The 23,201-nt window shown below is 40.6% G+C and overlaps 2 protein-coding genes across 2 annotated transcripts in view; one reads left to right on the plus strand and one right to left on the minus strand.

The window, feature by feature from the left end:
- LOC128425183 (uncharacterized) overlaps positions 1-4,881 on the plus strand; it is an 8,588-nt gene extending 3,707 nt beyond the window's left edge. The window contains exons 2-3 of the mRNA XM_053411711.1: positions 1,539-1,838; positions 4,652-4,881. Coding sequence (XP_053267686.1) covers positions 1,539-1,838; positions 4,652-4,881 — 530 coding nt within the window. The remainder of the gene's footprint in view (positions 1-1,538; positions 1,839-4,651) is intronic.
- Positions 4,882-10,623: 5,742 nt separating this feature from the next.
- The window catches only part of zswim6 (zinc finger, SWIM-type containing 6), a 40,640-nt gene continuing 28,062 nt past the window's right edge, over positions 10,624-23,201 (minus strand). Inside the window, exons 7-14 of the mRNA XM_053411236.1 lie at positions 22,977-23,123; positions 21,825-21,965; positions 19,551-19,811; positions 18,433-18,568; positions 17,251-17,408; positions 15,156-15,319; positions 14,996-15,077; positions 10,624-12,898 (exon numbers count right to left, since the gene is read on the minus strand). Of these exons, the coding sequence (XP_053267211.1) occupies positions 12,036-12,898; positions 14,996-15,077; positions 15,156-15,319; positions 17,251-17,408; positions 18,433-18,568; positions 19,551-19,811; positions 21,825-21,965; positions 22,977-23,123 (1,952 nt within the window). The 3' untranslated portion in view covers positions 10,624-12,035. The remainder of the gene's footprint in view (positions 12,899-14,995; positions 15,078-15,155; positions 15,320-17,250; positions 17,409-18,432; positions 18,569-19,550; positions 19,812-21,824; positions 21,966-22,976; positions 23,124-23,201) is intronic.

Below are 23,201 nucleotides of genomic sequence, written 5' to 3' on the forward strand. Positions count from 1 at the left end.
AACATTCTAAAGGTATTTATGAAACATATACTTTGACCTTTAATTTTGGCCCTTGCCCCAACCACTGACATGGAGGAAGCTGGGTTCTTTACCCATACTGCGGTCAGCAGGGTTCAGAGGGCGGTCATGATGTTTTGGCTTTACCTTTGGGAGCTGTCATGTTGTCAATCACAATGACAGGGACTGATCTGACTCAAAATCTGTTTGGTAGATTAGGTGTGTTTCACTTATTGAATATCAGATTGTGATAAAAAAAAAAGTTATAATTCTCTGTAGGTTAATTACTATAAGAAACCCCTTTCATACTATCTTCTAACAACTGTCCGATGTATCTACACTTTCTCCGACTTATTCAGTCGAGCCTTTTCCACTCCCATATTCTCCCTGTCTGCTACAGCCTGGCCTCAACCTTTCCTTTGATCTCTCCTTCATCTTTTTCCCCTGGTGCCTCATTTGCCCCTCTGCTCTGTTTGTGTGCTCTCTGAGACATTCGGCTGGGATGGACCTCAGCGAGTCTCAGCATGTGCTCTGGAGGTTTGCCTGTGGAGCGCAGATGAGTCTCGGGTCATATATATATATATATATATATATATATAAATATATATATGCATGTGTCTGCTCAGTTTGAACACACGCAGACACTCTCACTCACTTATTCCATTTCAAAAGATAAATGGAACCCCTTGCTCTGAATTAGTGCTGACACGAAACTCATCTATATATTTATCTAGCATTACTATGAAACTACAGTTCAACCTCCGCTCTTTCATCTGAACCTGCTCCAGCCTTCAGGTTTACGCCGGGTGTCCGATCTTTGAGAGGTTCGTGGGGATTTGAATCCTCAGGAGGCAGAGTTTCATCTTTTTGTCTTCTTCCTGTCACCTTTGCCTCTGCCTCAGTCCTCCACATCTGACAAGCTGCCACCAAAGCCTTGTTTCATCCCTGCTTCTCAAGCTGAGATGACATGTCATTCAGGTAGAGAAACATGCAGCAGGTGACACTTAACTCCTGACTAACACCGGGAGCCAGAGCCAGTATACCTGATATCTCGTCCTCGGGCAGACACAGTGCTCGGCCGAGACAGACAGATCAGGATGGGTAGTCTTATGAGCCAGGAATTTATTGCAAATGTCAAAATCTTCCCACTGTGTAGATTATTGTGATGGTTTCTTGTCTTGTCTTCCTCCACTGACTTTCATATAATTCTAAAATGTACACTCACCGAGCACTGGGTAGCTCAAAACAGCCTCAATTCTTCATGGCATGGATCCCACAAGATGTTAGTAATATGACTTAATCTCTGCAGATTTGTAAATGGTAAATAATCGCTTGTCTTGTGACGATGACACACACATTCAGACAGTACATCTATGCGCAGCACTTTCTCTATCACACATCAGTCGTCACAGTCTTCAGGGGCAGTTTGGTCTTCAGTATCTTGCCAATGGACACTTTGGCACTTGGAATGGGGCGGACTGGGATTGAACCGCCAACTTTCTGAGCTCCGCTGCACATTCATCCACTCTCCTGTTCCATAGATCCTCTGATGGATCCACATCTGGTGACTGTGGAGGTCACTGAACTGACGTTTCCATGGAGCATTAACCTGCAGGAAGTAGCAGATAAAGTTGTCACGATGCTGAGGGTTCATGCTGTTGACTCCAGATTAAGACTCTATCATATGCCAGCTCAGCAGGAATCCCCATTCATCGGCCCAGACTACGTTTCTAACACTTCAACTGGACAGGAGCGGAACCTGAAGTGCTCTCTGCAGAACGTCTGGAGGAGTCAGAGTGAGAACACAGCAGGAGATCACCGCGAACGAGTGGGATTAAGGGGTGGGGGGGGGGTTGATGACGCATCTAAAAAGCGTGAAAATAGTTAAATAAAATATCCCAGGATTAAAAAGCGGTGCCATACACACAGAAAACGTCAACGGCCGACGCTGGTGTTGATGTGCTGTAAACAAAAACATATGATCTCCACAGCAAAAATTAATACGTTACGTCCTTCCTCCTGCTTCGGGTTATTTGCTGCTAAGAATCTCCTTCTGCATTGTGCATGTGAGAAAGTGGCTTCAAAGAGCGGTTACCTGAGTTAATGTAGCTTTTCTGTCAGCTCAAACCAGTCTGACCTGGTTATTCTCCTCTTACTTCGCCCATCAACACAGAATTGCTGCTCATTGGATGTTTTCCTTTGACTTTTATCCACGAAAATCCCACACAAGGATTTTTTTTGGGGGGGGGAAGCTGCACATGGACTTCAATCTCTCTCTGAAGTTTAGATTAACTAACTGGTTGATTTCCCAGCCAAACATTCAGACCTATTAATGATTTGTTCAGAGCAGAAGCAAAGGTCAGACCGCACCACTGACTGTAAATGGACTGGACTAATAAAACAAAAAGCATAAAAGAGAATTTTACCATGCAGACAAACTGGGGAGGCCTGGTTCCAGCAGATCCTGCTGTGCACTCAGCAGATAATTACATGGTCAAACATTAACACCAATCCTTAAACAGCCCACTGAGCTTGAGATAGCAGATAGAGTCTAGTAAACCACATTAATTAACTGCCCCCAACACTTTAATAGAGTATAAAGGTAATAGATACCCTCAGGTGGAATTTCTGCTTTAACAAAGGCATATAAATTAACTTGAATGTATTAATTCCTTTTTCTTTTTTTTTCTTAATCGTAAATCTCACAGGGGGATTGCATTACACATTTATATCGGGAGGCAAGGAATTATTGCAGCGAGGTCGGAAGTTATCAAGAGGAGCTTCTCTGATGTTATATTCAGGCTGCTTCTTTTCAGGAGCTAATGGCTTTGAGTGAAAATTAGCTCTTAATTCTATTAAAAGCTGGCTTTGTGTCCTTGTTAACTAAGTGAATAAATGGCAACTATTAATCATCTGATAGGGACGATGTGGGGAACACTGCTCAGGCATAAGCTCTGGAGGTAATAATTAGTATTTAATTATATACACTGGTCATAAATATCATTGAAAGCTATCACTTATTTCCACCTGGGAACAGAAACCTCCTGGGGAGCCTTCATGTGTTTCAACAAACCGCACTGGAAACAGAGTAAAATGTCTAAAATCAGAACCCAAATAATTTGATAACAGTAACCGACTCAATATCGTGATCAAACCTCTCTTTTGGATGGTCGAGCTTTTCCAACCGAACTCAATGTGCTGGTTTGTGTGTTTTAATGCAGAGGTGACGTAAATCTCAGGTAGATCGATAGACAAATAGATTACAATTTATGGGTAAATGAGGTCAATGTGATAATTAGAAGTTTCTAATTTGTGTATGTGTGTGAATTAAAAAATAAAATCCTTCTATTTGTCTGTCTGACAAGACAAAAAAACATGTCTTTACGGATGTTTTGTTCCTGTATATAGCAATTTTGTGTTTGGTTTCCACCTGTATGTAAGTGTTCTGTGTAATTTTCTGGTCATTTTGTGTCTTTGTGGTTGTTTTATGTCTCTTTGTTGTCATTTTGCGTCACTGCAGACATTCTCTGTCTATGTGTCTCTTTTGAGAACAAGTTACATCTGTTCGTTGGCAGCTCTTTGTGATGGTTGTGTGTCTGTTTTGTTTGGTCTGTTTAATCTTGGTCCAATAGTCGTTTTGGGGATATTGTTTAGAAAACCTGTTCACTAATCCATCCTCCTCGATACACTATAGATAACGTCATCATTTTTAACTGGGTTTAAGATGCACCTTCATGCCAATGACACAATTTTGTACTGCACTGCACATTATGCACTTAAATCCCTTCAACACTGTTTCTCTGATTTACAAGTTGCACTCAATAATCGTTAACTAGTTATTAATGTAGACAAAACAGAATTCATGTTCATCATTAGAGCTAGAGTTATTGATTCTAACAATCTCATCATCTCAACCATGAATAGCACAATTGTTTAAGAAGAGTCAGAGTATTAAATCTTATCAAATCAAACCAAATTGTGTTTGTGTAGCCCATATTCACAAATCACAATTTGTCTCATAGGGCCTAACAAGGTGGGACATCCTCTGCCCTACATAAGCACCTTGGAATCTGGATTGATGAAAATTAAAATTTCAGCTTCTTTCACAAAAACAAAACATGTTTCTCTCTGTGCTTGGATAAAAAAAACACACATTATGGTGAGATTTCATACCTGCTTGTCACAACCCTGATACTGTTGGACTGTTTTTCTCTCTGAGTTAAGATGCATTAGTGGTGACAACTGCAACACTCATCATTGCATGTTAAATGCTAAGGTGGGATGACCCTCTCTCTCTGATGGTGATGCTCTTTGTCCCCTTTACATCTCCTCACTGCTGTCTTTTGATGTGGGCTCCCATCAAACACACTCAAATTAAAGTATTTTTACACTGCAAGTGGCAACTGCTTTCAGTTAGCTTGGTAAATCCAGTTTTCCTCATCATGCACCTGCAGCGTATAAACTGATGGATTGACAAAATATCTATATATCCGTCTATAATATCTGCTTACAAGTACATTTTTGAGTTTAGTAGATCTTGGGAGGTGTTGCCATGCACACTCTCAGCAAAACATAAATCTGATTACAATAATGACCACACTCAACAGGCGTTTATTCTAACAAAAGACTGCTCAGGTTTTTTTTTTTCTTCCAGTGGCATTCACATTTGAAAAGGCTCCCAGTGAAGAGCTGAGACTTAATACTGGTCCCAAAGAGCCTCACTGCGAGCGGGCACTTGTTAATGCCAATCAACAGGCGGCAAGGACCTCTCTGTTGCTAAGAGACCAGACAGGATATTTCCATCGGTCCAGTGAGACTCTGATTGATCAGTCACTAATGGTCTCTGGTGTGAGTTTTGTCCTGAGAATAACCAATTTTGATTGATGCAACTTTAATAAATCCCCAAAATATATAGTCAGTGTTTTGAGAGCGATTTCATCAACACAAAAACATTTTAAAAAAGCTCCTTTGTGCTCCAAACAACATCAAACAACTGAGGAAGCTGAATCGATTAATCGCTGTACATCTCAACATAATTACACTTGTTTTTTAAATGGAAATCCTCAAGATAATTGGACGAATTGTGTTGCCGTTTCACAATATTCTCTCTTTCTGTGCATCAGGAAGGAGGTTTTTGCTGTGAAGAGCTGGCCTTTCAGGAAATACCTAATTGCTATTGGCTGTTTCATTCGCCGTGACATTTATGAAAACTTAATGGACAGCAATTGCTTCTGCTTGTGACATTTTGGATTCCCTTTAAAGCTGTGAATATGAAGGGTTTCTACCTCACGGGCCATGGGACTCAAAATGAAAAAACGGCTCCCACACCGATTCTCGTTGGCCCGGATGAAAGAGCGACAAGAGAAAAGAGACTGACGGTGTTTTCATCCTGGAGGAAAAGGTCATAAATACGTTGCATCATGATGGAGACCAAAGGTCTTATGGGTTTGCAACGGGAATCCTTTCACAGGTTGTTGAACTCTGCATGTAATTGAAATGAGGAAACTAAGCTGATGTTCCAGCCGTAGAAAAGGTGCTGAGGTGTGATACTTGGCTGGATGTGTCTGCTCCAATGTACTGGCTCCAAATGTTTATGAAACCGGGACAGTTTCACTCCATCGGAATAATTTATTTAGACTAACAGGGTTGTTACATTGTCAAAGTTGGAAACATGAAGTATGAACCAGAGAGAAACCTGTTTTATTTTGTTGCAGGAAGGTTTTTAATCACCTTCCTTGATGCTTTGAGATTGGACATTTTTCTTTTCTTTTTTTTCAGAAACTAATTTTAAATGAAAATATCTGACATATTCAAGGTGCCTTTGAGTTTGCACAGTTTGATGCTGATTATAAGAGAACTTCCATTTTCCTGGAAAGCTGGACAGACATCTGTAGGATTGTTTGGCCATGGCGGAGTTATGTGTCTAGATATATGACAATATCTTGTATCTGTTAAGGTTGTGTTTGTAAAAGTCTGATCAAAAAAACAATTAATATCCCATTACTAAAGTTTGACGTGAATAATACACTATATCCAGAGCTGTTGGATAATATTTTGGGCCAGACCATGTGTATCTTTAATCTCAAGTATCTAAACCTAGTTTGAAAGCATGTCAGTGAAGGTGATCCACATCGAGTGATGTGATCTTATCATGTTCAGGATGTTGTGAGGCAGTTGGTGTATCTGTTTCTTATTGCTCCTCCTAACTGCCAACTATACTTGTGGCGTGATGACAAGCACCTCATGCACTACGTGACTACATGAGGCTATGACACAGTGAATGCATGCACTCTCAATGTGCTTGCACAGTAGTTTATCCTGTTCGGTAACATGATACAGTAAATGCTTGTACTCTCGAGAGGGTTTTTGCAAAGTGAGTGACATACTTGATAATGTCAGCTCTCACAGCGTTATAACAATAATCAAGATATGATTTCCCTCCACAGCGTTAATCATCTTCCCTGGATGTGTGTGTTCACCTGATTCCACCAGTGCCACACTCCCTGTGTGATTGACAGTCGTGATGCATCTCTGCTTGTGTGGACACCATCACACACAGGATATAGAAAACAGCGCTGCTGAAAACAGAGAGGACTTATGTTAACACATGCAGTTTACATGACGTGTGGGCTTCAGTGTCCTGCCCGGGACACTTTGGCATGCAGCCCGGGGAACACTGGGATCAAACTGTCGACTTTATGGTGAAATGACAACCCACTCCCCCCTGAGCCACAGCTGCCTGCTGAATCACCTAGCACCCGCCTGCAGGTCAAACTGCCGGTAGACTAATTTGTCTAGAAAACAGTGTGTTTCAAACCCAATTGCTCCCGCTTGCCTTCACTGCTACTGTAAAGCCACTGAGGGCTGTAATCTGGCAGCAGATCAGCAGATAAAGGTTACTCGTGTTGCGGGGCAGGTGGACTGTTCTCCCTGCAGTCACCCCACTGTGCCTACATTTGCATACCGGATCAGATTATCATTACATTATATATTCCAAGGACAGGCCTGAGCGTGATGGATGATTGGTGCAGTGGAGTCATCTTCACCAAGGTGCTTTGTGCAACCCTCGTATTTCTGCCTCCAAACCGAGCAGCAGTGATCTACTGCTCCGCTGATCCAGGGTCAGACCCTGTTACAGCTTCATTCAGTGGTGCCTTCAGTTCATATGAAATACAACGCACTGTTTTCAATTGTATACATGAGTCTACATTAAATTATATGTTGTGTCAGCGTTAAATCAGTTGTTTTAAATTCTGATTACCATACAACTTTCTATTTTGGAGATAGATTATATTAGGCGGATGGCTTCACTAACTCTGTAGCAGGAATGGAATAACAGGCCGGTCCACACAGGACATGTGTGATTAAGGGTGATAAGATTTATCTGTGGTGCCAGTTACACAGATGAGCTTACAGAAATAAGCTGCTTCCTGGGTACAGGATATGCTCTGACTGACATTTTGCTGCATTTGATCCAGATAATAGCCTGAAGCAGCAATAAAAGCATCCAGGATCAAGTGCACAGATACAATACGATATTTACTGTATGTGTTTTTGTGGAGGTGTGTGAACGACGGATACTGTAGAAGAAGATGTTCCTGTTGTTGAGTGTGTTAAGTGTGAATCTGCTGCTAAAGGAAACATGTGATTGGTTGATGTGTGAACAATAACCCTTAATAGACGACTGCAGTTTCAAGGAAAGGGAGAAGCAGACACTGGGATGAACGGTTTGCGAGATGTGAGTTCCACATACAGGCAGACAGAGGTTTGGGGAATTAGTAGGTAGATGAGCATTCAAGCTGATGGGAGGAAGATTGTGTTTCCTTGAGACAGAGACAGAGATGGGCTAACCGTTTCCTCTTGTTCAAAGTGTTCGTGCAAAGCCGAGCTTATCGGCGGCTTGCAGCTTAAACAGGTGTTGATCTCTTCACATCACTCTCTGCAAAGAAAGTTTGATTAATCACCTTTTTAAACCCTTTTTTCTAGGTTTCCACGTGTTTCTGCTGTAGCTCATTTTGTCAGATTGTCAGTGACCTCACACAAACCCCACTTACTGTGAACTTTCTTCCACATCTTGTGTCCTTCATCGGTGGATGGAATTTGTCATGAAGAAACTTAATGGTTTAGTTATACAGAAGGAGTCACCGTAAGAGGCTGCAGAGATGGCAGTCAGTGAGCTCCAGTAACTTTGTTCTAAGAATTTCTTGTCAGATTCAAATAACTCATTTGATTAATTAAATACTAACTCTTGGAAAATATGTCATCTTAAAACGATTCAGTGATTAGGATTGAACCTTTTAAACGTAGAGACGTAGAAATGGTGAACACAAGCAGAACGACTGAAGAATGTGTAGAAAAATAGTTGTAGGGAGTTTCTATACGACCCAGAAGTCGACATTAATTCAGTCACTTAAGGGTTTTACCCTTAAGTGACTTTAGCTTGCAACATTTAATGGTCCTTTGTTTCCTCAAGAAAAAGTCATTTTATAAAGAGCTTCCTGCTCGCTGCTCCCTGTTGACAAGAGACAGGAAGTAGATAAGCAAAGCTTAAAATTCCCAAATTATCTTTGCAGGAAGACAAATAACCGGAAGAGAAATTATGACTTCCTCCTTGAGAGCACTAATCTGTACTGACAAGCCATACAGAATTTAACATTGAAACCCGTTTATGTCTCTATCCGTGTATATATATATATATATATATATATATGATACATAAATACAACTGGTACTGATATATGATGGAAACAAGGTAATTAAAATATGAGTAATGGAAATACAAAAAAACTAAAAACTCTGACTTTGGACATTTTAGCAAACATTTGTCCCACACCTCACACGAACAAGTTCTTCTCAGTAAACTAACAGAGTCTGAAATAAGCACCTTAGAGACAGGACACCACTAAGAATTAGTGCAGAAGTAACTGAACGTAGAAAACAAGAGCTTAAATAAGAAAGAAGACAGAGGTCGTCCTGCTGTCAAAAAACTAATTTAATCCAAACAAAATGTTGATTCAATAACAAGTTTATAAAACAGTGATTTAGTTACATAAATAAATCGATCAGTGTATCAAATCTTAGTTTCAACTTCATGAGCATGTCGACATGGTTGTACAATCATTTACCTAACGTAATAAATAAAAGGGAGTAATATTCGCTTCTAACCAAAGGAGCTACCAACAGACCTCTAAGAGACGACACTGAAAAACGGATGACATGGGCTTTTAAAGCACAGAATACAGTTCAGCTAAAAAACAAAAAGACACTAAGAAAAGTTGTAACCAAACGTCAGCTGGCCTATGAAAAAGGTTTGGTAGTTAGAACTCCCATTTGGTTGTTTTAAAGCATTAAGACAAGGCAAGAAAGAAGGCTGTTCCTGTGTGAGGAATTCTAGAGAGAAATGAAAACACTTGAACGAGAGGGGAAATAAAATGAAAACGCACAAAATAGTGGAACAGTCAAAATCCATGATATAGAGCATTGTTTTATTTTACAGCTTTTGTATTTTACAGCTAAATTCTTGGAAACTTCCAGATTCATTTTCATTAAATCAGCAAATATTTATTATTCTATGATTTATTATTAGAAACTTTATTCTTAATTTTGGCTGATTGTTCAGTCTCTATGTTAACCATGCATTCAGGAAACTTCATGGGAGACTATCTGGAAATCAATTGGAGTTCACAGACCCAAATGAGGCGAATCCAAAATTGTGTAGGCATTTCTTTGAAATAAATTTGTAATCAACAGTAAATCTTTAGGAAAGTAATGAGGAAAGTTCACAGGATATTAGCTGTAACACACAGGACTCGTGAAATAAAACTTTACCCAACTTCCTGTCCCGCTCAAAGTTCAGATGTGAGCAGAGGAGGCATGGACACTGGGCGTAGAGCAGCTTGGTCTCGTGATCGGATCACTGCAGGAGGAGACGTGTCCACTGGGGTGTCGCAGCAGTTGACATCTGAACACGTCGCTGCTAGATCTCCACAGTCCTCTCTCACGTCTGCCGTCCCCAATACACTTCTGTATTCGGGAGAATTCTCTCTTTGAACGTCCACTTCCTGTCTTCACGTGGCCAGTGCCTGCAGTTCATTGCATGTCTGCAGAGCCAGACCTGCCAGCATGTACTCTGTGTGTACTACTGTCTCCCCCAGCTCCTGATGCGATGCAAGGCGAACGTTTTGACCTAGTCCCTAGTCCTTCTGATATGTTTCTCTTTTCTTGTTTCAAAAAACCAAAAGTACTGCAGCTTCAAGTATTGTGCCTTACATAGAATATTCTGTCATAAATTACTCAACATATACATTTTTTTTCAATATTCAGACATATACTTTCATATATACAGGACATTAAAATGCTTTTGTTCTCTTTTTTGTCTTGTTTTTTTTTTTTAAGAGAAATCCCTGAGAATGTATGTTGACAGTGGCAAAGTTTCCACAAGAGCGAGCACTGTGACAGTTTGTTGTGTGTCCGTAACAAATAGTCTGTAAACGAAGCATATTGAACATTTGAGACGGCGAAGCATAAACAATCGGCCTAAAGATGGCAGGAACAAATATCGACCCATTTGATGAATTCTGATGATGGATTTTGAGTTTTTCTGAGCACTGCGGAGGGTGGGGGTGGGGGCGGGGGGGGGGGGGGGGGTAAAGCTGGATCCCTAAAAAGAGGTACTCAATACTTCAGATGGAGCTGCTCCATTTGGTTTAAAGCCATTTGTTTTCTCTTTGAGGCTGTGAATGTTAACAGAGGGACACAGGAGGAGTGCAAGGTGGACTTTTTGCCATTAGACAATACAGTATATACTCAGTGTAACACTCTTCCTCTCTTACTTTCATACATATATAAAAAAGGACAAACAGTTCTCCGCTTCTGCAGACTTAATGGTTTTATACAGATCAATACCAGCTGTTGCTTTCGGGGCTCAGTTTTTTTCCCTCATTTTCAGAGAGAAACTTCACCCTGCAGCATTTTTCATATCTCAACCCTATCACCTTGGACTGTCCAATTCTTTCCTCCAACACGGAAGTCAACCCAGGATCTGTCTGTGCTTAGGCTGACACTTAGTGCGGCTTGAATTGAATAAGGTCTAAGGATCTGCCTTCGGGAACCTGTGTTCAATATCACATTAGTTAGAAGAAACTGCACAGTGACTCCAAGTCACAACTTTTAGAACACTTTCAAAGCCCGAAAATGTGTCAGGTCAAAACCCTTGACATAGATATATTCACACGTTTTTAAATTTATAGCCTAATTTAATTCCGGTCTTGTGTGTGGATGGAAAAGATAATTTCAAGTAAAAACAAATAGCGTACAATAGGGAATTTGCTACGACCAACAGAAGAATTATTGAGAGGTAGAGGTAGAAAGGATTGGTTATCTAGTCATTTTTCACTACTGTGTATTTAACTTTATCCACAGCACTATAATATGATATAGTGCAAAATGTTATACTTAATCTCACCAAGACATGTCCACTCAGCAATGGTTACTGCAAAAAAAATCTGTTTTATTTTTACTGTCAATAATAATAATGGTGATAATAGTGATAATGTTAATAGTAATAGCATTAACCCTTGCAAATTTGCTGGAAAGGCCACCCAGGCCTATCCATTTTTTCTTACAATTAATTTTCTGATATATTGTTGATATTTTGTCGTTGAGATTCATGTTCTTGCTTTGAGATTCTTATTATTTCTGTTACATAATCATATGTATGTGGGTGTGGTATTTTTAAGCATTTTGACCTGTCAGGGATTAGAGTGGGATAGAAACGTTGGCTTTTTTTCTTCACATTTTGTGGCTTGGAATCAATGTGCAGGAGACTTTCTTTCTTTTGATGCTGCTTTTTAAATAGCCCTACATCTCTATGGTATGTGCATATAATTACACCCTTCAGTTCAGTATCACATTAGACCCAGTAGTCCCAAATCATATGAATATGAATGTTGTTTTAAGTGGATTCACTTCAAGTTAGAAAAGGATAAAAAAGAAGTCTCAAGTAAAAAAAAAAAGGGCAATAGTCTTTTGGTCCACTTTCAACCAAATCTCTCTCGAACGAGCATCATGAGTTTCTTCTTGCCCTTGTATATCTGTTTCAGGTTGTCTATAAACTGGGTGAACTGGATGTGTCCGTCTTGTGCCATGAGAAACGTCTCTCTGGCTTTACTGAGGAACTCTATGAACTCGCTGTAGTGGCGTGGGCTGATGTGCGTCAGCCGAGAGTGCGTCGTGTTGATGTAGGCCCCAATAGTGGCGTCCAGTAGCTGCCTGAGTGGAGCCTTGTCCAGAGACATCAGCTTCCCAGAGTTCCTGCGACTGTGCAGTGCCACCATGCCTGGAGTCGTTAATGTGCACCGCCGCAAAATGTCCGACAAGACGGTGGCGCACTTCACACTCTTCACCACCAGGGGGATGACGGCTGCCAGTTCGTTTTTTCCCAGCGAATGACTGAGCGCACATGCCCACAGCACATCGTTGATGGCCGGGTGTGTGTCTTGGTTGTAGCTGAGATTCAGGTGAGTCATGGCTAATGTTGCTAGTTTGTACGCTCTCATTGGATAACCACGGTGCTCCATGTAGCGTGCTATTGTAAACAGCTGTGTGTAGTTCATTCCTGTAGCAGCTGCGTCCAGTACAATCTGGTAGGCTGTCTCGAAGGCAATGTGGTCCTTCTCACAAAGCGTCAGGGCAGACAGGGCACAGTTTTGGGGGTCCTTCATGGCACACTGCAGGGCCAGGGTGCGAGCAGAGTTGGCCAGGTTCTCCTGTTGATGACAGTCCAAATGCAGGCGGACGATGGTGCTGTTGGACATGACAGTGCTAGCCACAACACTGGTGGCTTCGGTGGGGGTGAAGAGGGTGAACCAGCTCTGCATGATGCTGTCCAGTGCAAACACACCTAGGCAGAAAGGAAAAGTCATCTTAGTAAAGGTTTTACATCTGAATAGAACATCTTCAACCCACTTTAAAAGACCCTTCCGGGGTACACCAAGGCTGAATTGTCAATCCTTTAACTTTTTCATTTTACATGCTTACCATTTGGTACTGTTTTTCACACTAGGTATTTCCTCGCCTTACATTATTCAGCATAAACCAAATGTAGATTATATGCCACTAAGAACCCCCAAAACGCCCAATTTTCTCCAGTTTGTTAAAAAGGTATTTCTAAATATTTATATTTTACTAGGAACCACAGAGTTTTTTACCGTGGAATACAGTGGTTTATGGGTTTTTATATGATTTGTTAAACAAAATAATAAAATCTGACCAGCCTTGTCCTTTAAATCCTGCAGTCACAGGAATATAAAATGCATAAGTAATGTCAACTTTTCACTACTGGAAGTTATAATGCTCTTTTTAGTCCTTGAAGACATTTAATCCAACGTCAACCATACATGAATAAGTCATGACTACAAATTGGATTTCATTATCCGATATAATATCCAAACAGCATATTTTTGTTTAATTATGTCTCTGGGATGTTTCTGTTCAGACTAAATCCTATTTAACTCAAGGGTCTGTACTCAGAAATCATTCAATTTTTCCAGATTTCTAACAAACTGCGTCACAGACCCTACAATGGCTTTTAACCGTCTAATCCAATATTCTAATTCTAATGCAGTGACATTATATGGCCTGGCCCCTCTCTACATCACCAACTGGCATGTTCTCAATGCATCCATTCAAACTGTGCTCACAGAAACAGGGACTCCTTGTCACTCCCCCACATTCACAAGAAATCATCTGGGAGGAGGGTGTTCCCCTCTGGACCCCACTTCCTGTCCACTTCAGGGAAATCAGCCACTGGGTTTCAGTATTCAAGTCCAAACATAAGGCCCACTTAATCAGCCCCAAGCCCACAATCTTCCATAATTACTACTCTGCCAGTCATTCTTTCCCTCCTGCTGAGAGGCCTCCAAAATCCACTTCTAAAAGGTCTTGTGAAGACAGGCCTGATGTTTCTCAAAAATCTCTCATATCTCCACATACGCCCGTCTAAATTATTTGTAACTGACATTTGCCAACGTTTGCTGATCCCCTCCCCAAACAGGAGCTGAGCACAGTAGGCCTGTCAAGCTCTAGATTTCCTTGCATGAAGCTGTGTATACGGGGTTGTTGAAAGAAAAATATTCAGTAACTCCAGAAGCTGGGAGGTAGTAATTAACCAAAAACACAACAATAGTGTAAGAAACGTTTCTTTCTTTCTGCAGATACTGTGTCCACTCTAATTTAATCTGCAACCATCAGCAACCCGAGCTAACTAGCTTACTTTAAATGGGTTTCTGTTCATTTATTGTCATTTTCCTGAGTGGAGCATGACAAAAATAATCACAAAATAAGACTATTCATTGCAGCAAAAAATGAGTTAATCTAAAAGAACCAAATCCAAACACATTTTACTTTTATGTTTTCTGAAAATGTAGTAACGCTTTGCACCAGCCAAACTCGTCACCCAAGATAGCGGTAGATTTGCCAAATACATCAGTTAAAGCCGTCTTGTCTTGTTGAAAACAAGATCATAAAAAAAAATGATAAAAAAGGGAGATAGTCAGCTATAAGGAAAAGCTGTAATTTTTTTAAGAAATAAGGAACAGTTCCTTAAAAATAAACAGAAACTTTAGGAGGAAAACCTGCACCCAAGGTCAGAGCTAGGATTTTGCTGAATAAGTACCCATGAAGGGGCAGAGTACATGTCCAACATTCATGAACCATTGCCTATTCAGTAAGGTACTACTTGTTTGCTGTTGATTCTATAACTTTGAGTAAAAACACGCAATTGAACAAGCAGATCCCCAAAAGCTTAGAAAATACGGACAACAACAAATAAGACGTAGTTTATGGTGTTTACTTATCTTTTAGGAGTCAAGTGACTAAGCACTTAAAGGGCCAATCAGATTTTAGTTGAGGCCCCGCCCCTGCCTTCACCCTTATTACTGTAAACTGTGCCAGTGCCATATTGAGGGCAGACACGTTTTTTGGTGAAAGACCTACTCACCGACTTCAGTAGCACAAGTGACGAGCCACCGCACCATTTCCCTCCTCCGCCAGTTCAGGGTGGACAGGGTCATTCTCATCACCTATAAGAAACACGGGATTAGCTCAGAGTCTACGTTAGTCTCACAAAGTGCGTTTGCTTGTGTGTCTGTGTTGTTTACCTGAAGGCCCAGCTCCAGAGAGACTTTGAGCAGCGTGAGGTCCGGCAGGCTGTCCATGAGGGTGGCGATTTTGAAGGCATCCTGGGCCAGTTTGAAGATGTGGGATGAGGAGTGGATGTTCTTCTGGATGGACTCTAACACTGTTTGAAGCTTACGAGCATCACCTGTGAACACAACAAACAGCCAATGACATCAGATGTAATGTTGAGTTGGTGTTTTAACAGTCTTTGATCACAGAGGTAAATTCATTTGTGTAGGAATATAGTTAGAGTTATGTGACATCTGTGTTTTTTATTTCTATTTGTAAGATAGATTATGCAATGCGAATACATGCCCTTGCAACTACGCACACAACTTCATCTGAAACTACAAGGTCTGATTGTCTACACGGATGGTAACAACTTAAGGGACGATGACGTGAGTGTATGTTTAACTACGCGGCGAATTGTGCTGTACACATTCAATCCAGCAAGTTAGAGATCTCTTATTCAAATCCCATTATCTCAAGTTACGTAGTAAGGTCGGGACCCTCTCATGTTATTATGAGAAGTGTATAAATGTTTTGGTTGATTATGAAATTGTGGCAGGACAAACAAGAATATGGCCCATGTCACAGTCTAGATAACTAATGCGATACACTGGTTTGACATGGAAAGATAGGGCATTAGCCTTGGAGGGGGTGTGCGCTCTCAGGAGGCCCTTCTAGTCTTCTTATGTTGCAAAACTATTCTCATTTTATAATGATCCATTTCATGTTCAAATATGTTTCATACTAATGACGTGACTTACAAAATGTTAAAACCTCTTTGATAAAACATCAAACTATTTTGTTAAATGACAAGTTGGTATGTTAGAGCAAGAAAAATATTCAGTCAGTGCCTGAAGAGAAGAACTTGTGCCTTGAATTAAATAGTAGCTGTAAATAAGCATCCATTTATACAGTCACATACATACACCACCCCCCCCCACACACTCACACACATACCATCATAAACACAGTCGTGCCTATGGGATATTTTTAGAGTTGGTGATTATAAATATATTTTGTCCAGATTTAAAATTGACACAGTGTGTAACATGGAACAACCTAGGGAGTGTTGGCGGGTTAGGGAGGGGAGGTGGTTCACACTGTAGGTGGTCAGACACATAAATAACCTACATGGCTTCGGGGTAGGGTCGAGGCTAACACTGCACAAAGCGACACACAGTGTTACAGAAACGTTTCCTGTGTAAAAGTTCAGTGGGTTGAAGTTAGTGAGAAGTTTCATGTTGCAGCCGAGTCCCCCTCACCTCACCCTCCCCTTCCAAACATGAAAGAGAACCTGTGGCAGACTTCTGTTGTTATAGAAACTCAAAAGGTGTTTAGAGAGGACCGGCTACCGGTGTAAATATAAGGTATTTAAATATAAAGGGCCATTCTAGGGTTAAGAAAACAATATTTTTTACAATTTAGATGATTACGCACTAGTGACAACATCCCCAACGGTTATAGTGACATGTCACTTTATCTTGTTATTGTTCCTATAATTACACAAATAACGTATCTCCTTAAAGGTTCAGTGTGTAATAATTAGGTGACAGGGATCTACTGGCAGAAATTGAATATAAAATAATCCTCAAGTTTATTTTTTAAAGTGAATTATAGGGTTTAGAACACAATCAGTTGTCAGTTCATCAGTTTTCTTCACAGTCTAATGTATCAGTCCTGGAATAAATCTTACTCTATGAAGCTTATAATGTTGATTTTGTGCTGAAACTGCTTGAGACAGGAGTTGATTTAAGTATTTGATAAGTTTGGATGGAGTCAATACTGGTGGTGCTTCTATTATTCGGATCATATTTACTGTATAACAATATGGGTATGCTAAACAATAGAATCACCTCTATATAATGCATATTCTTCAACAGCACCACAGACTACAGCTCTAAAATGAGCACACAGTTGACAAGACCTCTCTAAAGCAGAACAAATTTAACTAAAGTTGTAACTAGGGAGTGCCAAATAAAATGAGAACTGATTGAGTGTCATTATGGCACAACATTTTTTGAATAAATCATTGTTGTGTGAAAAGTTTCAGACAGTTTCTGTTTGTACCTTTAGCAGCAGTGAGCATGGTAGAGGCCAGTTCACACTGTTGGGTCTCTATGTGGCTGAGCGTGAACCAGCGAGGGTAGCGGTTGGGCACCACCGACACTATATGGTGAGGCCGGGACATGTCGCCAGAGGGGGCCGTGGACTCCAGGACTGGCAATCTGAGCACAGAGGAAAACTCAATTAGACACAGACAGAGAAGCGTAATCACAAAGGAACTGATCTGTTCACTAAGATGAACATTTCATGGAGGTAAAGAAGTTATTAGAGAGCAATGCTTCTGTTACAGAAACAATCGATAGCTTTCCTTTGTCTGTCGGCACAAATAAACTCAGGTGGATCTTTGCCTCAGGCCACAATAAGGATGGGTTTAAAAATAACAGCTTGGTTCCTTTTTCCTCCACACTCCTGTTATATCCAGTTATAGCTGCTGTGATACCACAAGATTAATATTTCTCCTCTATGCTTCAAGTCTGGAGTTTCAAAAATAAACATTATTGTAAAAATCCAAGGGGCGTAATTTGGGCAAGAGGAAATAAAGTTTCCAGTGGCGGTCAGGGAGGAAACCAACAGCATGTATTTATTATTCACACATTTTATAAAACTGGTTTTCAGCCGTGTTGAATTATTTAGTGAATATTCCAGCAAAAGGAGGTTTTGTCATTAAACAGTGCCCCAGATAGCTCCTAAATCTGCCTCCATTCCTCCATGTCTGTACCATCAGACGCTTTTTGAGCGCCTGGAAACAAGACCAATCAGCCAGCTCATATTTATTCACTCTCGCAGAAGGGTCTGCCACCTCCCCCTCCTTCAGATAGTTTTCCATCCATTTATCTAAAAAAGGGGGAACGTTTGAGAGCGGAGCACCGAGGAAGCATTTATATTTATAAAACCAAAATGGCGGCCGCTGATGTCGAAACTCCAACAATACTTCCAGTGTTTGTTAATTTGGTGGAAGTTGAATTAACTTTTTCTCCGCTACATCCATGTTTCGTTGCTCGACTGATTGTAGGTCTAATTGTGTCCAGAAGCATTTTTGGCCTGCGGCTGTTGATATCACCCCTGGTAAACTCACTCTTTCACACATTAAACAGAGGAGACCAAAAGGAGACGGAGAAGGACGGTACCTCCCGTTCTCACTTTTTCTTTATTTCTCTGTTTTGACCCTCTGTCCAGTTGACTCACCTCATAGCCCTCAGTGCAATTTTGTACGCCAGTTCGGCTTCATGAGGTAGCAGCGAGGTGAAGAGATACTTGGCAAAGGTGTGCATGGGCACGCTCTCTCTGTAGAGTAGTTCTCCCAGACCAGTGTAAGGACCAGCTGGAAGAAAAAACGCACAGAGACACAAGACAAAGATCAGTTCAGTCCGCAGAGTTGGCCTACGGAGAGATGAATGTACAATCACAGATCTCAGCATTCAGCACAGTGAAGAGCAGCACGGCAGCTCATAAAAGACTTGACTGTGACCTTGTGCGTGAGATGTTTCCATGCCTGATATGTCCACAAGTTTGATACCACAGATTAAACACTCACAGACCCTGATGTGAACAGAACAACTCAGCTGTTAATCACCATCATGCCATAAGTCAACCACTAGAAACGTACAGAGACTTTTGTCTCAGCCTCTCAGCAATGACTTCACTTAGAGCAGCGTCACATTGCAGCCACAAACAATGATAATAATAAATAGGTCTAGATGAAAATTACAAGAATAACAAAAGAGTTTAAAGGTTTATGGCGTCTAGGAAAAGGTATTAAGATTAATCTAACCTTAATTTCTATATACACAGTATATTTTTCTCTGTAGCTGGATATAATTTTAATAAAAGCCAAAGTGTAAAGATATCGTAAACGATAAGGTTTTTAATTATTCTGCATTATTTTCTTTATTTTTTTCACTTAAAAAGGCCAAAACCAACAACGTGTTTGTTGGTCTGTCCCTCGATACGTCCTGACTTCTCTACCTTGTCTGTAGCACCAAAATTATCATCATTTCAAAATATGACGATTTGAAATGCAACTAAAGATGGCACCTTAGATAGTGGGAAATTATAACAGACAGTTTTCCCTATGTCATAGAGGAAATCGTTATTTCAGAGAATAGACAGCAGATAAACCAATGATGGAAATAATTATAGGGGAAATGTAGAGGGGGCAATTTTTCCACATTTGAAGCTGGGTCACATGTGACATCTTCAGTGTTGTAAAATGTAGATTCTCAGTTTACTAACTTAAGATGTAATTCGCCACAATAGAAAATCGAGAATCAACACTTTCTTCACAATGTTTGAGCTCTCCTCACCCTCTAGCAGGAAAACGGCTTGCTTCTGAAAGATTTTCACCAACGAGTCGTTCAAATTGACTTCCTGGAGCTTGGCCAATAGCTGCTCTTCGTTGCGACACACTTTCTCCTGGGCGTAGAGGCCGTCCGGCATCATCCTCTGCTGCCCCAGCCCGATCAGCGCCGTCTCCACAGCCAGCGACACAAACGACTCTCCGTCTTCCAGGAAACGCTGCGCTGGGAAAGCGAAATGCTCCGTCATCCTCCCTGGACCAAATGAGCCTGCGGGTGAAGCAGAGGAGGGAGAGGCAGGTTGAGAGATAGGGATGGGCTTTATTTCAGATCTGGTTTCAAGTTGGTAAAATACCAGGATTCATTCAGCTCCGAGGAAAACTACTCTTTCACTCTTTCAAACGTTTTGGGACACCACAGAAACTGGCAAAGAAAAACTGACTGATGACCAGGGATGGAGTACAGTGGCATTTTATCAAATCCATATCCTTGTATCTACTTTATCAAATATGCTGAAATAGTTTGTTTGGGGGGAACAAAGACATCTGTTATTGGCTCAGAACAATTTACGGATTTTAGTTCACTCAGTGCAAGAACTAGAGATAACTGTCCTTATCATAACCAATCATGTTAATAACAAGTAGTTAGCTGGTCCACCATTGAAAAGTTATTTCTTTATGTACATCTAAACGTTGGCTTTTTTGATAACTTGAGACGGACGAGTGCTCAGCCTCCTAAAAATTGTTTTTTACTGAATGCTAAAGTAAACCCAATATTTTCACTATGTTGTGTTTACTTCAGCTTGTGCTGCACACCCAAGTCTTATCTTTTGATAAATAAACTTATTTCTTACGTTTCATTTTTTCTTACATCTCGTCGATTCCCTCCAAACAAGCTACTTAAAAAGATTCAATAAAAGGGCTCAGAGATTGGATCCTCCATCCTCAAGTGTGAGAGATGACTTAGGGAGGAGAATGTTCCCTTTGGGCTGTGGACCTAGCAGAGTGCTGATAGATCTATTGATCTATTTGTTCATTCTGCTGTTCCTTTTTTCACAGTGTGTATTCTCCTGGGGATGGTAACCGTGTGTTTTAATGGCTTAATGATGTCTTGGCACACCTCACAGTTCATCCCAGGAGGGTAAACAGTCCCTAATGAATACGTATACACACACACACACAGAGTCACACACACACACACACACACACTCTCTATCAGATATAAACAGCAGAGTCCTAATTGAAAAGTCACTACTTTCTACCATGCAGAAATTTCAGATTGTTGCCCATCAGTGTAGAGCTAACGTGGCCGTGTGAGGACTGTGCTATGTGATTGGTCTAGCTGAGCTCCCTGCATAATTAATACTTTTTAACTGGAGTGCTTCTTCCTGCTGTATTCCTTATTCATGAGCTGTTATTGGAGGATGACTGCCGGCCAATCAGCACTTCTTTGTCATCACTGCTGATTGCAGCCCGAGGGGCTGCAGGTCCGTCAAGGAGACACAATAACTGCAGTGTAAATGTATCTTCAATGGTAAACAGTAACAGTATGGTATACACCATACAGTGTATACTTAACTAGTAAAACTATTTTGGATTCGGACTCGGTTCTTGTCACATTTCAGATCTCTAAGAGTTGTTATCCGTTCATCCTCTGAACTTCTCATGGTTTTATATTTCAATAGTTGTTGAGACTCAAGCAGGTAAAATGATCCATGTCCAAATTATTTCACAGTTGTCTGTCAATTATCCTTCGACCCCTCAGTTAGGAACCACTGGACTTGACGATTTAATTCTACATGACAAGTTAAGCTAAACCTACAACAGCTATAACTTTACAAATTATGCATCGGTATCGATCATTTAATAATGTATCAGTCACATTAGACATTTTTCTGTCAATGATTTACTTGAATACATTATGTACTAGCTGACATACTTTAGCACTTTTACTTTACTTCACACAGGGATTCATGTTCTGTACGGCCTTTGACTGAATGCCATCCTACCCTCAATTTCTATTAATTTTAACATTTTCATTTTCTTCACAAAAAAGGCCTCTATTCTTTTACCTTGTATTTCAGTGTTGTTTTTCTTATGCTTCTGATGGTTTCTCTGCATTATGTAAAGCACTTTGAATTGCCTCTACGTATGAAATATGCTATATAAATATACTTTCCTTGCCATATATGAATAAAGGATGTTGGTACTTTTTCCTTCATTTTCTTGTTTGTATGTGTCTGTGTGTGTATATAGGTGTGTGTGTGTTTGTGTGTGTGTGTACCTGAGAAGTCGAACAGGACTCTCTCTTCGCTGCCCTGCCTCGTCTCCATCAGTGTGCTGAACAGTGTGCCGATTGGGTCCAGAGGGTGGCCCACCCAGCCCTCCAGGTTGGTAACTGATGTCATGCCTTTATGAAGCAGCTCTGCAGCGAAACACAAACACACAGAGAATGAGTAAGGAGACAAAGCCAAAGAAAAGACTTTCATTCAAAGCCAGAACCTCGGCTCATTAAGGCGCTTTACTTGTTATTTTATTGTTTTCACATTCATGAGTAGAAGGGAAACGTTCCTCAGCTCGTCTTCCAAAGCCGAGGAAGCAGCAGAAATGTCTTCATCATCATCACTAATCTTGAGGCCAACCCATGGTCCAATATGCAACTTGTACTACAGAGATTTAGAAACTTGAAACCTGCAGTTCTCATACTGCAACACTGAGAACAGACTCGTCATCTTGTGTCCAGCTGTTACACATCTGAAGTGAAAACTAGATTGCATCATTCATAGATTCTGGACAAGGAATGGATTTGTAATGAGGTACCTGATCTTTTTCAGACATATTTGTATGTGTCGTCAAATGTGTCTAGGGAATTTTTAAAGCTAAAGATACAGAAAATAATAGACAAACGATCATTTACAGTTTATGAATCAGAAAGCATATTTGTGTCTTGTAAAGAAACCGTGGGTGAATTGAACCAGTTTGTGGATTCTCGTAATGTATTTTATTACTGTTAATGGTCCTGTAGCTTTTAGCATGTTAAAATACATTTCAAGCTAAAACTGTCTATTCTAACTTTACTTTTTATTGCAGGCAAAAGTGTCTCCGATAGTTTGATTGTATTATGATTGTCAGAAGCTTTCTCACATCTCTAAAAGGACATGTTAAATATAAAATCATGAATATGGGTAAGTTAATGGCGTAATAATAAGCATTTGTGTAAAGTGTGGTTGCTGGTATCATCAGAGATCAGAGTCTCACTGATGAGTTCTGCAGTTAGTTCTATGTATTTTTGTGGGAAATGGAAATTAGAGCTTAACAACATGTACAGCAGTAAACATGCAGTCCGATAAAAGCTTGAATGGGGAAAATAGAACGAAGGAAACAAAGGATAGATTCCTCTTACTCTCTTCCAAAGCTTGATGGTGAATAAACTGACCTTTTTTATGAGTGCGGAAGAACTCCAGCTGTTTCTGCTGTTGCCTCCTCAGTGTGTTGACTATGGCGATGGCCAGTCGGAGTGCTTCCTTGGGGTAACCATGTGATCTCAGGGCGTCGACTCGGGCGCAGGCGGTGGGTACGTGCTCTGCGGGGATGGAAGGAGACGAAAAGATGTTTCGAGGCATTTTCGCTTTTTATTGATTCAACTTGTCTGACCTCGAAC

This window comes from Pleuronectes platessa, chromosome 19 (genome assembly GCF_947347685.1).
Source record: "Pleuronectes platessa chromosome 19, fPlePla1.1, whole genome shotgun sequence".
Taxonomy (NCBI): domain Eukaryota; kingdom Metazoa; phylum Chordata; class Actinopteri; order Pleuronectiformes; family Pleuronectidae; genus Pleuronectes; species Pleuronectes platessa.